Below are 16,641 nucleotides of genomic sequence, written 5' to 3'. Positions count from 1 at the left end.
TGGAGTGCTGCAAAGAAAAATGATTGTGATAATCAATTCTAGGAGCCTAAGCTCCCAATAACCCAGCCTGTATGTTTATGGAGTGTAGGAGAAGACCCATGCAGTCACAAGAAGAATATAAACTCCTTGCATGACCTTTGTGTTCTTCCATTTATGATCTGGGCAGGTTGAATCACAGCTCTAAATAGAACAGCAGGAAGGCTGCATTCATTATAAAACTACCACAGTACAACAAAAAATTCACATGTGATGAGGAATATCAATGTGATGAAGAAAATTAATCAAATCCAGCATTGGTGGGTATATTTTGTGAAAATTTTACAGAGCAAAGTGCCACTTGCCAGCATTGGCATTTAGTGGATTTTGGACCGGGTGAATCTCAGAGCTGGGTGTGGATGAATGATGGACTCCCTATTGCTGTTGGGCTGGCTGGCTTGGAGCTGTGAGTAAAGGCAGAGCACTTGCGTGGTACTATGCGGTGGGCCTGACCAGAGGACCTGCAACCGCTAGCAAGTGCTCTGTCTTAGCACACAGCTCCAAGCCAGCCAGCAACACACACAAATATGCAATTTGTTGTCTTGTCTGTCTCTTGCTGCATGCACATCTTTTATATATGAGTTGTTGGTCCCGACCCAATGTGCACGCTCCTGGAGTGTGGAACTGGACTAACCACCCCTTTGTTTAGTAGATCTTGACGAATATTTGACATGGCTGTAGCCTTGGTTGGGTCTGAGGGAATTTTGGAAGGGACAAATCTGTGATTTGGAGGGAACTTGTTGAAAAAAAATTTGTGACCTTGGCATTTAGTTCTGAGTACCCAGGAATCTGGTATAGATTCCTACCAAACTGTTGAAAAGTGTTTCAGTCTAACGGCATGGCTATATCGGGGCTAATTCGTACATTCGGCCGTATGGTACGCCAAGGGGCTCCGTGGCCAGATATCGATCAAGAAGACCCGTCGGAAGCCCCCATCCACGGGCAGATAAGCTGTCAAATTGGTCCAAACGACCGATATCGGCAGCTTTATCTGCCTGTGTATGGCCACCTTGAAGCTGACCATAGATGTTGAGATTTTTAAAAGATCAGATCTTCATCGTGAGACCACGATTTTCTCGGAAAGATCGTATGATCGTACAAATTTACCATCAACTAAAAAGACCAATTTGCCAGGAAAACAAAAGGGAGCTGCCTGCTTGGCCCTGCAAACATAGATAGATTGCATTGGGGCCGACAAAGATTTTTTGACCTGGCCGATTAATTTCCTGACAGATGTCGGCCGAAAAATCGTAACATGTACAATCGAAATCCCACAAACTGCACGATAATTTCGAAGGATTGGTCGGACTTCCCTAAAATTGGTTGTTCAGCAAGAAGAGTCGTCGCGTCTATGGCTTTGGATTTAGTGATAAACTGCAGATGTACAGCAATAGCTTGTTGAACAGAAGTATTGATGTGAGACTGTAACCAACCCAGAATTTTATATACTGTTGATTAGATTGCAGTGTCAGAAGGAGCGGAAGGGCCCGACATTTTTATATCTGGTTGATGTAATGGAGGGGAATCTGTTGCAGGGCTAGCAGGGCCTGGTGAAAATTGTGGTGAACAGACCCCTCCATTATCTGCTGTGTCTTGTATAGCATGCACTAATGCTGTAGTAAGAGAAGTTCTGGGTTGAATAATGTCAGCGTCTGAATCAGATAGCTGATGTAATTTGGTCATTTTAGGTAATCTAGGAGGAAAAGGAGATGGAGCATGTTCTGTTTTTTTCACTCTCTTCTTAGTTGCTTTAGACTTTTTAGAAGTCACTGCAGGTAGCTCTGAAAAATCTTCAATAAGATCTGCCAATTCGCTAGGCTGTGCCATATTGTAAACACCTAGAAATAATAAACGATCCCAAAGTATTATAATAGTACTTTTCTCCCCAACTGTGCACTTTCCAGGAGACTAAATCAGAAGACACGCAAAGAATACCAGCCGTGTCACTCCGAGCGTGCCTTTACCCATCCACACTTATAGTGACATCACTGTTGTGCGCCAGAGATGGGAGCCGCGTGGGAGAATATGACTCGTGGCACTATCGGAAGTCTCGTCTTACCTGGAATCGCCTCTTACCGCAGTATCCCTGAGAACCTTAAAGGATATAGGATAAATGAAAAAACCCTAATTTTGTACGCAATTCTAAGTAATATATGGTGTTGCTTTTACATGGTGCTAAAAATTAATATTGTCTTTAAAAATATCCCCTTTAATGGAGCTCCCTATAGATGTTCTCTGTTCCCTGTCTGTGTTTCAAATAAGGGGTGGGTGTGTCCTAATGGTCCCTGCCAGAAGCACAGTAAGAGGGGACAGCCAATCACAGCCCTGCACACAAGCACAGACAGGCTTCAGTTCCCTATCAGGTCCTGCTAGCTGCTGATTGGTTCTGAAAGCTGCCAGCTCCCCTGCATAGCCTGGGAATTCAGGGAGCAGGAAGTGGAAGAGATGGGAGGGATTATTAGGGTTTTTGCAGAAATATTCAATAAATCAGCCTAAAACAATACTTTTTTAAGTACAATTCTTCTATATCTAAGTGAGTATAATGCACTGTTACATTTTTATTTTTTACACAAAATGTCTCCTTTACGCAGCCGTGAGCATTAGGAGGATATCCGCCTATTTGGATACTGCGGAGTGCTAGTATAGCAGAGCACACACATGCCAGGGGCTCACACTGAGAGGGGGTATTAAACCCGTTGTGGAGCAACAGACCAAGTAGTGGGGCTCACACTATTAGTAAAGGGGGGGCAACCCGCTGTGCTTACAAAAGTATCCGCACTTGTCTTCCGGGGATCCTTTATATTGTGTGGCTCAGCAAGCTGAGTCAGACTCGATTGGGGCTCATATAGTTAAGGGAGCACACACTCGAGAGGGCTCATCTAAAACTAGAGCACACCAATATGTTAAGAAAATGAAATAAAAATTTAAAATAAAAAATTAGAGGAGGAATGTTTGGATGCCCACCTCCAAGCAGGACAAACAAAAAACTGAGCCTAGAGGAGACACAGGAAGAGGAGGAGCCTAAAGAATTAAGTTATTGTTTGTCCTGCCTTCCGAGGAGAACTTAACCCCATACATCCTGCACTGACAGGTAGGGGCGCATGCACAAAAAGGTTTCCCCATTCACAAGTATATATATCACCCTGAAGCCATTTTTACTGAAAAGTCTGTTGGGAATGTTTACTAACTTTGGAGGTAAATATCTGTAGAGATTTCTGGAGACGTTGTCCATGGCTACCAATCAGCAATTGGATTTAACCCTTTAAGTGCCACAGAACGTAGAATCTACGTTCTGTGGATCAAAGGACCAAAGTGCCACAGATCGTAGATTCTACGTTCTGCAGCACTTCCGGGTTTGCGAGCGGAGGAGCGGCTGTTAGAGCCGCTCGCTCCGCTCCTTCACGATCCCCTGCCCCTAGACAACGAGCAGAGCAGGGGATCGTGTGGCCCCTGGGGCGCGATCGCCCAGGGGCCCCAAAGCAGCAGCAGGGACGCGTTTCCTATGCGTCCTGCTGCTGCCTGCGCCGCACTTCCGCCCAGCTCCGCCCCCACATGGCTGATGATCGTTGGAGCTGGAGATCTGCTGCGTGGGACCCTTTCTGATCGATCTGCAGCATCTACCCCAGGTAAGTGTAACATTTACACACACAAAAACACACAAACACACCAACACACACTTATTACAGTAATATACACTTACATTCACACTTACACACACTCACACATAGATTTTTGGGGATTGGGGGGGTCACACACACTCACAGCACCCATGTACACTTGCACACGCGCACATGCGCAAATAACATGCAATTTACCCGTTGTGCACACGCATATGTACATATATGGCTTTGTGGCTTTTTTTTTTTTTTTCTTATCGCATCGTCTCTTTTTGGGCTAAAAAAAATGTTTTATTGCCGTTCCGAATAGCGTATTCGCTAACCGTACTGTGCAATAGCTTTTGTATGTTATTTTGGTGGTTATATTGCAATTTTGGGTATTTTGGTGCATTTTTAGCCATTTTATTGAATTTTTAGCCATTTTATTGCATTTTCAGCTCTGCATTTGTGTTGTTCACTTGTTTCTGCCCGTATAATCGATTTGGCCCAGCTAAAATATTCAAACGGTAATTCTGGTGGCCGATTACACTAGTGTGAAAAAAAAAAGCATTGATTTTTGTGGTTTTATTAGTTTTTGGTGATTTATTTGCATTTCACACTGTTCTGTGTTATTTTGTTTTGCCTATGTAAATTTTATCTACTATATATCCATTTGGGGGTCTCTGTGCGCCACATAGTTTGGTATATCTATGCATATTGGGCATCAAAGTGTTCAGTAGACCCCTGTCATTCATATTTAGGATGTTTTATGCTGATACGTTACGAAATGTGGGGCACATAATGGGGTAAAATTCAAGCTTTGTGACGATTTTCAGAAATTTGATAAAAACCGTTATGTTCAGCATTGCTTTGCAGTTTGGCAGTTTGCTGTAGAAACACTTATTTACCCATTTTGGATTCGTCAGAATGTGTACTTTCTGAAAATATATGGTTTTCTGGGGTCTCTGTACTGTTAGGGGGGTCTAATGTCGCATAATACACACACCAGGTGCTTATATTGCAGCAGCCAGCGCGTCAGCTGTGAAAATGTCTATACATATTGTCATTTGGGGGTCTCTGTGCGCAACATAGTTTGGTATATCTATGCATATTGGGCATCAAAGTGTTCAGTAGACCCCTGGCGCTCATATTTAGGATGTTTTATGCTGATAAGCTACGAAATGTGGGGCATATAATGGGGTAGAATTCAAGCTTTGTGACGATTTTCAGAAATTTGATAAAAACCGTTATGTTCAGCATTGCTTTGCAGTTTGGCAGTTTGCAGTAGAAACACTTATTTACCCATATTGGATTCGTCAAAATGTGTACTTTCTGAAAATATATGGTTTTCTGGGGTCTCTGTGCTGTTAGGTGGTCTAATGTCGCATAATACACACACTGGGTGGTTATATTGCAGCAGCCAGCGCGTCAGCCGTGAAAATGTCTATACATATTGTCATTTGGGGGTCTCTGTGCGCCACATAGTTTGGTATATCTATGCATATTGGGCATCAAAGTGTTCAGTAGACCCCATGCGCTCATATTTAGGATGTTTTATGCTGATAAGTTACGAAATGTGGGGCATATAATGGGGTAAAATTCAAGCTTTGTGACGATGTTCAGAAATTTGATAAAAACCGTTACGTTCAGCATTGCTTTGCAGTTTGACAGTTTGCAGTAGGAACACATATTTACCCATATTGGATTCGTCAAAATGTGTACTTTCTGAAAATATATGGTTTTCTGGGGTCTCTGTACTGTTAGGGGGGTCTAATGTCGCATATTACACACACCAGGTGCTTGTATTGCAGCAGCCAGCGCGCATCAGCCGTGAAAATGTATACACTATTGTCATTTGGGGGTCTCTGTGCGCCACATAGTTTGGTATATCTATGCATATTGGGCATCAAAGTGTTTAGTAGACCCCTGGCGTTCATATTCAGGATGTTTTATGCTGATAAGTTACGAAATGTGGGGCATATAATGGGGTAAAATTCAAGCTTTGTGACGATTTTCAGAAATTTGATAAAAACCGTTACGTTCAGCATTGCTTTGCAGTTTGACAGTATGCAGTAGGAACACATATTTACCCATATTGGATTCGTCAGAATGTGTACTTTCCGAAAATATATGGTTTTCTGGGGTCTCTGTACTGTTAGGGGGGTCTAATGTCGCATATTAGACACACCGGGTGCTTATATTGCAGCAGCCAGCGCGCGTCAGCCGTGAAAATGTATACACTATTGTCATTTGGGGGTCTCTGTGCGCCACATAGTTTGGTATATCTATGCATATTGGGCATCAAAGTGTTCAGTAGACCCCTGGCGTTCATATTCAGGATGTTTTATGCTGATAAGTTACGAAATGTGGGGCATATAATGGGGTAAAATTCAAGCTTTGTGACGATTTTCAGAAATTTGATAAAAACCGTTATGTTCAGCATTGCTTTGCAGTTTGGCAGTTTGCAGTAGAAACACTTATTTACCCATATTGGATTCGTCAGAATGTGTACTTTCTGAAAATATATGGTTTTCTGGGGTCTCTGTACTGTTAGGTGGTCTAATGTCGCATAATACACACACACCGGGTGGTTATATTGCTGCAGCCAGCGTGTCAGCCGTGAAAATGTCTATACATATTGTCATTTGTGGGTCTCTGTGCGCCACATAGTTTGGTATATCTATGCATTTTGGGCATCAAAGTGTTCAGTAGACCCCTGGCGCTCATATTTAGGATGTTTTATGCTGATAAGTTACGAAATGTGGGGCATATAATGGGATAAATTTCAAGCTTTGTGACGATTTTCAGAAATTTGATAAAAACTGTTACGTTCAGCATTGCTTTGCAGTTTGACAGTTTGCAGTAGGAACACATATTTACCCATTTTGGATTCGTCAGAATGTGTACTTTCTGAAAATATATGGTTTTCTGGGGTCTCTGTACTGTTAGGGGGGTCTAATGTCGCATATTACACACACCGGGTGCTTATATTGCAGCAGCCAGCGTGCGTCAGCCGTGAAAATGTATATACACTATTGTCATTTGGGGGTCTCTGTGCGCCACATAGTTTGGTATATCTATGCATATTGGGCATCAAAGTGTTCAGTAGACCCCTGGCGTTCATATTCAGGATGTTTTATGCTGATAAGTTACGAAATGTGGGGCATATAATGGGGTAAAATTCAAGCTTTGTGACGATTTTCAGAAATTTGATAAAAACCGTTACGTTCAGCATTGCTTTGCAGTTTGACAGTTTGCAGTAGGAACACATATTTACCCATATTGGATTCGTCAGAATGTGTACTTTCTGAAAATATATGGTTTTCTGGGGTCTCTGTACTGTTAGGTGGTCTAATGTCGCATAATACACACACCGGGTGGTTATATTGCAGCAGCCAGCGCGTCAGCCGTGAAAATGTCTATACATATTGTCATTTGGGGGTCTCTGTGCCCCACATAGTTTGGTATATCTATGCACATTGGGCATCAAACTGTTTAGTAGACCCCTATGTTTATATTTAGGATGCTTTATGCTGGTAATGATACATGGACAATACGATGCTGGAAAGTTGAAGCTTTGAGGCAATTTTCAAAATATTTTACCAAAACCGCCAAATTTGGCAAAGCCTTGCGACTCAGTAGTTTGGGGCAGAAAGGCATGGGTACCCATTTTAGATTCTGTATAATGTGTACTTTCCAAAAATATATGGGTTTGGGGGGTAAACATATATTTCTGTGTTTTTACCCCACAAAAATGCAGTCAATGTGTTGATTTTTCATTAGCTGAAGTTACCCACAGGACTATTTGTATGCGCTAACTTCATTTTGGGGCCTCTAACTGCCATATACTTTGGTAAACCTATGCACAGTGGGCACCAAACTGTTTGGAAGACCCCTGGCAATCATATTTAGGGTGTTTTTTTTTGGTGCGTAACGATACGTGGGTGATATGGTGCTGAGAAGTTGAAGCTTTGAGGCAATTTTCAGATATTTCACCAAAACCGACAATTGTGGGAAAGCCTTGCGACTCAGTAGTTTGGAGCAGAAAGGCATGGGTACCCATTTTAGATTCGGTAGAATGTGTACTTTCCAAAAATATATGGGTTTGGGGGGTAAACATATATTTCTGTGTTTTTACCCCACAAAAATGCAGTCAATGTGTTGATTTTTCATTAGCTGAAGTTACCCACAGGACTATTTGTATGCGCTAACTTCATTTTGGGGCCTCTAACTGCCATATACTTTGGTAAACCTATGCACAGTGGGCACCAAACTGTTTGGAGGACCCCTGGCAATCATATTTAGGGTGTTTTTTTTTGGTGCGTAACGATACATGGGTGATATGGTGCTGAGAAGTTGAAGCTTTGAGGCAATTTTCAGATATTTCACCAAAACCGACAATTGTGGGAAAGCCTTGCGACTCAGTAGTTTGGAGCAGAAAGGCATGGGTACCCATTTTAGATTCGGTAGAATGTGTACTTTCCAAAAATATATGGGTTTGGGGGGTAAACATATATTTCTGTGTTTTTACCCCACAAAAATGCAGTCAATGTGTTGATTTTTCATTAGCTGAAGTTACCCACAGGACTATTTGTATGCGCTAACTTCATTTTGGGGCCTCTAACTGCCATATACTTTGGTAAACCTATGCACAGTGGGCACCAAACTGTTTGGAGGACCCCTGGCAATCATATTTAGGGTGTTTTTTTTTTGGTGCGTAACGATACATGGGTGATATGGTGCTGAGAAGTTGAAGCTTTGAGGCAATTTTCAGATATTTCACCAAAACCGACAATTGTGGGAAAGCCTTGCGACTCAGTAGTTTGGAGCAGAAAGGCATGGGTACCCATTTTAGATTCGGTAGAATGTGTACTTTCCAAAAATATATGGGTTTGGGGGGTAAACATATATTTCTGTGTTTTTACCCCACAAAAATGCAGTCAATGTGTTGATTTTTCATTAGCTGAAGTTACCCACAGGACTATTTGTATGCGCTAACTTCATTTTGGGGCCTCTAACTGCCATATACTTTGGTAAACCTATGCACAGTGGGCACCAAACTGTTTGGAGGACCCCTGGCAATCATATTTAGGGTGTTTTTTTTTGGTGCGTAACGATACATGGGTGATATGGTGCTGAGAAGTTGAAGCTTTGAGGAAATTTTCAGATATTTCACCAAAACCGACAATTGTGGGAAAGCCTTGCGACTCAGTAGTTTGGAGCAGAAAGGCATGGGTACCCATTTTAGATTCGGTAGAATGTGTACTTTCCAAAAATATATGGGTTTGGGGGGTAAACATATATTTCTGTGTTTTTACCCCACAAAAATGCAGTCAATGTGTTGATTTTTCATTAGATGAAGTTACCCACAGGACTATTTGTATGCGCTAACTTCATTTTGAGGCCTCTAACTGCCAGATACTTTGGTAAACCTATGAACAATGGCCACCAAACTGTTTGGAGGAACCCTGGCAATCATATTTAGGGTGTTTTTTCTTGGTGCGTAACGATACATGGGTGATATGGTGCTGAGAAGTTGAAGCTTTGAGGCAATTTTCAGATATTTCACCAAAACCGACAATTGTGGGAAAGCCTTGCGACTCAGTAGTTTGGAACAGAAAGGCATGGGTACCCATTTTAGATTCTGTAGAATGTGAACTTTCCAAAAATATATGGGTTTTGGGGGGTAAACATATATTTCTGTGTTTTTACCCCACAAAAATGCAGTCAATGTGTTGATTTTTCATTAGCTGAAGTTACCCACGGGACTGTTTGTATGCGCTAACTTCATTTTGGGGCCTCTAAATGCCAGATACTTTGGTAAACTTATGAACAATGGCCACCAAAATGTTCAGAGGAACCCTGGCAATCATATTTAGGGTGCTTTTTCTTAGTACGTAATGATACATGGGTGATATGGTGCTGAGAAGTTGAAGCTTTGAGGCAATTTTCAGATATTTCACCAAAACCGACAATTGTGGGAAGGCCTTGCGACTCAGTAGTTTGGAGCAGAAAGGCATGGGTACCCATTTTAGATTCTGTAGAATGTGTACTTTCCAAAAATATATGGGTTTTGGGGGGTAAACATATATTTCTGTGTTTTTACCCCACAAAAATGCAGTCAATGTGTTGATTTCTCATTAGATGAAGTTACTCACGGGACTGTTTGTATGCGCTAACTTCATTTTGGGGCCTCTAAATGCCAGATACTTTGGTAAACTTATGAACAATGGCCACCAAAATGTTCAGAGGAACCCTGGCAATCATATTTAGGGTGCTTTTTCTTAGTACGTAATGATACATGGGTGATATGGTGCTGGGAAGTTGAAGTTTTGAGGCAATTTTCAGATATTTCACCAAAACCGACAATTTTGGGAAAGCCTTGCGACTCAGTAGTTTGGAGCAGAAAGGCATGGGTACCCATTTTAGATTCTGTAGAATGTGTTCTTTCCAAAAATATATGGGTTTGGGGGGTAAACATATATTTCTGTGTTTTTACCCCACAAAAAATGCAGTCAATGTGTTGATTTCTCAGTAGCTGAAGTAAAGTCCTGAACAATTTGGATGCGCTAACTTCATATTTGTGTCTCTAAATGCCAGATACTTTGGTAAACCTATGCATAATGGATATCAAACTGTTCAGTGGACCCCTGGCAATCATATTTCAGGTGCTTTTTCTTGGTACGTAATATAGTTTGGGATATGCGGAGCAGCAAAATAAAACCTTTGAAATGATTTTTCAAAATTTTGAATTTTATATTGAAAAACCGCTATGTTCAGACAAGCTTTTCTGTTTGGTAGTTGGGAGTAGAGAGACATAGTTACCCATTTTGTAATCGGCAGAATGTGTACTTTTCAAAAATGTATGGTTTTCTGGGGTAAACCTATGGTTTCAGGATTTTTTGCCTTGGAATCTAAAGCATGCCGTTTTCTGCCTTAGTGCTTTCAAAATTCAGTAATATACTGCCGGGAGTTTTTGCTGTACAGAAATCCTAAATCTCCCTAAAACTATACATATCTGGTATTGGCACGTTCGAGAGACATAAGGCTTTCCAAATCAGTTGGATTTTCATCTGTAAAATGAAATATTTTACTGGTATAAATTGATATACAATGAAAAATGGTAATTTTTCATTTTTTTTTGTTATTTAGCACTATAAATTTTTTTGCACAGGTGGAAATACATGAAAACTCAGGCAGATTTAGAAAGCTCAGTTTCTACCGAAAAAAACAATGTATATTTTTCCTAGGTAAACTATAGGTTTCCCCTCAGAAAATGCCCCTAAAGTGAGAGAGCACAAAATGCTTAAAAACGGCTGGCATTTCGCGTAACCAAAATGTGAAATTCTGCTGGCACTTAAAGGGTTAAACAGCAACATATAAATTAGAAAACAAACGCAAAGATCTGATTGGTTGCTATGGGTAACATCTCCAGAAATCTCTACAGATATTTATCTCCAATGTTAGTAAACATTTAATAGCTGAACTACTTTCGCCTCAGACATCCGTGTATAAAATAACGGCCGGCTGCTGAGCAGTTTAATATGGGAGTAACAAGATGGCGATCGCTGGCCGAAAGGAGAACTGAACTCGCTTCCTGTCAGCTTTCTACTTCCGAGTCAATTGAAGGTCGGTTAAGCCGGTGTATTCAGTACACGATGGAGGCAGCAGCGGATCCAGAACTGCAAAGGTTCGTCGAGGCCGAGACACAGAAACAACGGTTCCAGACACTGGTGCATCAGCTCACCGAGCTCTGCTGGGTATATACCGATACTGAAGCGCTGCTTATTACTTTATATACACGTGCTGTGCCCGCTGCCTCATCTTTCTTTCTAGAACCGGACAAATATCTATAGATCGTTGTACTAATCGAATTTCTCCGATTATTTTCCATAGGCATGCACCAAGGTGTGTGCGGGCACGAGAGAGTAGTGTGATTTCTAGTAAAATGGTGCTTGTTTGTTCCAGAAATCCATTGGCCGCTGTTTTATGTATGGACCCCCCCCCCCTTGTGAAATATAAAGAGCAAAAAGTATATTTAATTCCCCAAATCGCTGTGACGTTGTGCTAAAGTGTTAACTAGCTAAGCAACCATTGTATCACTGGCAGGCTGGCTATAAACCTATGTCACCTCCTACAGGGAATAAAATCCCATTACAAGATGCTAAAACGTGAGTTGACCTAGCAGTCCGAAGGGTGATGCATGGAGTCATTGCGGTGCGTCCAGGGGGTGATGTCACTACAACTTGCTGTATAGCAGTAAAGAGTGACTGAATTTTATCAGAGCACAAATCACATGACTGGGGGCAGCCGGGAAACTGACAATATGTCTAGCCCCGCGTTAGATTTCAAAATGAAATATAAAAAAAAATCTGTTTGCTTTTTTTGAGAAACGAATTTCAGTGCAGAATTCTGCTGGAGCAGCACTATTAACTGATGCATTTTTAAAAATCATTTTTTCCCATGACCGTATCCTTTTAACATGAATGTGTTTTGTTACAACAGTGCCACCTGCATGGAAAGTTGTCAGGAGAGAGAGAGAAGGCTGCTCTGATTTTCTTCCGGTTAGGAAAAAATTGAGAAGTTATTTGAAGCTTCTAGTGGGAAATTCACTAAGATTTGTAGTTGTGCCAGCGTCCGCTTCGCCAGGCGTATTTTCGCCAGCGCTACGCAAATTCACACACAATCCGAAGTTGCACTGATGGGAAGCGTAAGGTTGCGCTAGCGTTATTAATTCGCCAAGCAAAGTTACGCTATCGATGCTTAATTTGCATACGGCGCCAAATTGAAGTTTCAATGGAGGCACTACACAAGCCTGGGAAACATTCAAAACAGCAAATTAAAATTTTTATTTTGCCCTACACATGTGCCCACTGTATAGTTAAGTTGCCATGAGTTAGGAAATGTAGGGGGGAAGGAGGGTAGCCCCAAAGATTTTTTTGATCTTTTTCAGCCTATCACCCATAAAAAAAGATGAACGCCAGTGTTTTTTGGGACTTAGAAATTTTTTTAACTTTTTTTGAAGCAATCCCGATCTACTCTATTGCACTTCGCCTGGTCTGAGGTGGCGAAGGAAGTCTGGCGTAAAAGGTAGCGTTCAGAATAATTTGTGCGTCAGTGAATTTGCGTAGTTATGTCCGTTGTGCAAATTCGCCAAGCGTAAGTGTGCGAATTTACGCCAGCATCCGTTAGTGAATCGGCGAATTAACAAAAATGCGCTACGCTGGCGAATTCACGCGAGCGTTAGGCGCTTCGTCGTTTAGTGAATTTGCCCCCTAGTGTTTCTCCTAACCAGAAGAACATCAGAGCAGCCCACTATCTTTCTCCTGACAACTTCCTCCATTACTTCATGCTGAGAAACTGACCAGCAGGTGGCGCTGTTGTAACAAATTCATTAATGTTAACAGTACAAGTATGGGACCTGTTATCCAGAATGCTTGGGACCTGGAGTTTTCTGGATAATGGATCTTTAAGAAATTTGGATCTTCATTAGAAAATCATACATTTTAAATAAATCAAAGAGGCTGGTTTTGCCTCCACTAAGGATTAATTATATCAGGAACAAGGTATTGTTTTATTATTACAGAAAAAAAGGACATCATTTTTAAAAATTTGGCTTATTAGGAGTCTATGGGAAATGAGCTTTCCGAATAACAGATCCCATACCTGTACATGTATGCCTTATTATTTTGGAATTAAAAAAATGAATGAATGTAAATGGCAAAAGTGCTTAGAATAGCTCTCTTGTCAACTATGCATTTACTTATTTCTTAGGTTTATTTATTTATCCTTTTGGCATAACAATTAACCCTGTGAGTCCTAATTGACATCCCATCTGCTCTGTAAACTTGCTGCCATCACAACAGAGCTGCGCAATATGTTGGCGTTCTATGAATACATAATAATAATCACAGGTGGCAATTTGTTTGCCATCAAAGAAAATGCCAGTACTGTGCCATGGATGGAGATGTATGGAATAACCATGTATATTGTAAACCCTCCCACCGGGTGCTAAGCTGTAAAATTTATTTTTACCAAGAGTAATTATAAATACACATTCATATGGTTTAAAAAAATATTTACAATTAGCACAATGACTGATCATCATTTAGGTAAAAAGGGGTGAAATATAAAGCAGGCATTGTTCCTGCACTGCTAGAATTCCTAATGATCTTTTATACATGTTGTTGCTGCTGCCATATTGGTATTTCAGTGATATCTAACTTTCCCTGTGCCTACAGGAGAAGTGTATGGAGAAGCCAGGGCCCAAGATGGATGCAAGAAGCGAGGGCTGCTTTGTGAATTGCGTGGAGAGATTCATAGACACCAGCCAGTTCATCCTCAATAGGCTCGAACAGACACAAAAATCCAGAGCTTCGTTTTCTGAGAATTTGTCAGACTAAATGGTGGACCTCCTGTTATAAAAAAACCAACATGGGGTGAGGCCATTTTCCAGTAGGCTGTCCAACTAAGGGGAACATATTTCCATCAGCCGTCCTGGTTAAATTCAGTCTGGCTGAATTGATCTTCATTGCAATGCCAAACTGATTATCTGCAGCTCTCCACACTTGTCCACTTACTAGACCAATGGAGGCATGTCCCAAATAATGGACTGGGGTGGGCTGGAGTGGATGCCTTTTCTTACCGTGCCATTTAGACAAAGAAGAGGATGGAATAAAATTCCATTCACAAGTATTCTGGATGCAAAGTAGAAAATGTGCACAGAGATTTTATTATTTTCATGTAAAATGTACAATTAGGTAAAGTACAGAATAAATAAAGGAGTGCAGGTTTAATGGAAAAAGAGCTGGATGGCTTTATCTGTTGTTACAAGAAATGAGTAGCAGTATATGTCTAAGCATGTATTTTTCTATGAATATGGTTTATGCAGCAGGACTTCCTGGAAAGAAAATTCACTATGGGAAAAGATGTGTTGCAGAATTTGACATAGTGAATAGACATCTGCTACCCTTTAATTATGCACTTTGACATTGGCCTATTCATCTACATAGATGAGTCTTGTTTTCTAATTTATGATGAAATTTGGATTAAAAAAACTAGAGGCCAGATTTCTTTTTTTTAAATATCCTATACAGTATATTGATCTTATAGGGTGAAATAGAATCCAATATTGGGCACACTTTCACGAATCAGCAAACAGCGGTGGTTTCTCTTCCTCTTGGCTTTCCCCTGCAGCTCACAGTACTGTCCCCTCTGGCTGACGTGTTTCACTAATCCAATCAGCTTCCTCAGAGGGAAAGTAAAATAACACATCACCGTTTCCTCATTTCAACACAGGGTGTCCAATTTGGAATATTTAAAGCTACTACACTATATCTGTGTCTTGTTGTTTGTTTTCTCCGTTGCCTTAGGCACTGATCTGTTTTTTATTTGTGGAGCACTTTTACAGCTGAGAGACTGGAATAGGACCGGCAGGAGTTAACGAAACCAGTGGTTGATAACTGGGCTAGAGAGCAAGTTTACATGGTAATATAGTAAGTTAGGTTGAAAAAAAGACCACACGTCCATCAAGTTCAACCTTTTAGCTCTATTTTAAACTGCCTAGCTGCTAGTTGATCCAGAGGAATGCAGAAAACCCAATTTGAAGCCTCTCCAATTTGCCTCAGAGTGTAAAAAATTCCTTCCTGACTCTAAAATATAATTAGCAAATATGCTGTGATTTTAATTCTTGCCCTTTTATTCTTGCCTCAGAGGGGGAAACTTAAAAATTCCTTCCTGACTCCAAAATGGCAATTGGACTAGTCCCTGGATCAACTTGGACTATGAGCTATCTTCCATAACCCTGTATTCCCTCACTTGCTAAAAAGCCATCCAAACTATACTTAAAGCTATCTAATGTATCAGCCTGTACAACTGATTCAGGGAGAGAATTATACATCTTCCCAGCTTTCACTGTATAAAAAAGCCCCTTCTGAATATTTAGAAGGAACCTCCTTTCTTCTAATCGGAATGGGTGACCTGGCATCAGCTGGAAAGACCTACTGCTAAATAAAGCATTCAAGAGATATTTATACATAGTTATCATATCCCCCTTAAAGGAACAGTTCAGTATAAAAATTGGCGAAATATATAGGCTGTGCAAAATTGAAAAATGTTTCTAATAAAGTTTCCAAAAATGTAATATATGAAGGCTGGAGTGTACAGATGACTAATATAATAGCAATAATCCAAGTCAGTAAGCAACTTGAATGGGGGGCCACATGGGACATAACTGTTCAGTGAGTTTGAAATTGATCCTTGGCATGCAGCTCAGATTCAAAAGGAAACCGTTATGGCCCATGTGGCGCCCCTCAAGTATCTGATAACCAATCAGTCGAAACCAAGAGAGCTGCAAAGCAAGAAGTAGTGTTCTGGCTATTATGTTTCACATCCAGTCACTCCAGCCTTTATACATTACATTTTTGTCTAACAAACTTATATTAGAAAAAATTATACTATTTTTTTATTTTTGTACTGAACCATTCCTTAAAGCACCTCTTCTCCAGCGTGAACAACCCCAATTTGGCCAGTCATAGCTAAGATTTTCCATACCTTTTACCAGCTTAGTTGCCCTTCACTGTACCCCCTCTAATTCAATAATGTCCTGTTTGAGCACTGGAGACCAAAACTGTATGGCATATTCTAGATGGGGCCTGCTTACCATTGCTTTATACAGTTTAAGAATGACCCCTTCTTCCTGCCATGAAACTATGCCCCAATTAATACAGCTCAAGACCTTATTTGCCCCCTCATGCTGCTGACTGGCATTGGTTGCTTGTTTGCTTTTTTTAACACACTTTAGGTGGAATGTGAACACATCTCTCTGGTAAAATTGCATTAGGACTATTATCCATAGATTAACTTAAAGGAAATGTAAACCTGAAATAAATGAGGTACAGTATCTTCTTAGCACTGAAGTTGCTCTGCTTAGAAAAGCAGGAGTGTTGTCCCTGCCCAGAGTGGCATCAAAACAGTTCTTCTATTTCCTTAGAAACATAGATGTTTACAT

General features: G+C 40.8%; 1 protein-coding gene across 1 annotated transcript; it reads left to right on the top strand.

The window, feature by feature from the left end:
• The first annotated feature begins 11,167 nt into the window (after positions 1-11,167).
• timm8a.L (translocase of inner mitochondrial membrane 8A L homeolog) lies at positions 11,168-15,230 on the top strand. Its single transcript, XM_018229639.2, has 2 exons — positions 11,168-11,392; positions 13,874-15,230. Exons 1-2 carry the CDS (start codon positions 11,177-11,179, stop codon positions 14,033-14,035), a joined length of 378 nt encoding a protein of 125 aa, XP_018085128.1. The 5' UTR covers positions 11,168-11,176; the 3' UTR covers positions 14,036-15,230.
• The last annotated feature ends 1,411 nt before the right edge of the window (positions 15,231-16,641 follow it).

The sequence above is a fragment of the Xenopus laevis genome, chromosome 8L (genome assembly GCF_017654675.1).
Source record: "Xenopus laevis strain J_2021 chromosome 8L, Xenopus_laevis_v10.1, whole genome shotgun sequence".
Classification (NCBI taxonomy): Eukaryota; Metazoa; Chordata; class Amphibia; order Anura; family Pipidae; genus Xenopus; species Xenopus laevis.
Note: the sequence above shows the minus strand (reverse complement) of the source record. Positions and strands in the feature narration are given on the sequence as shown.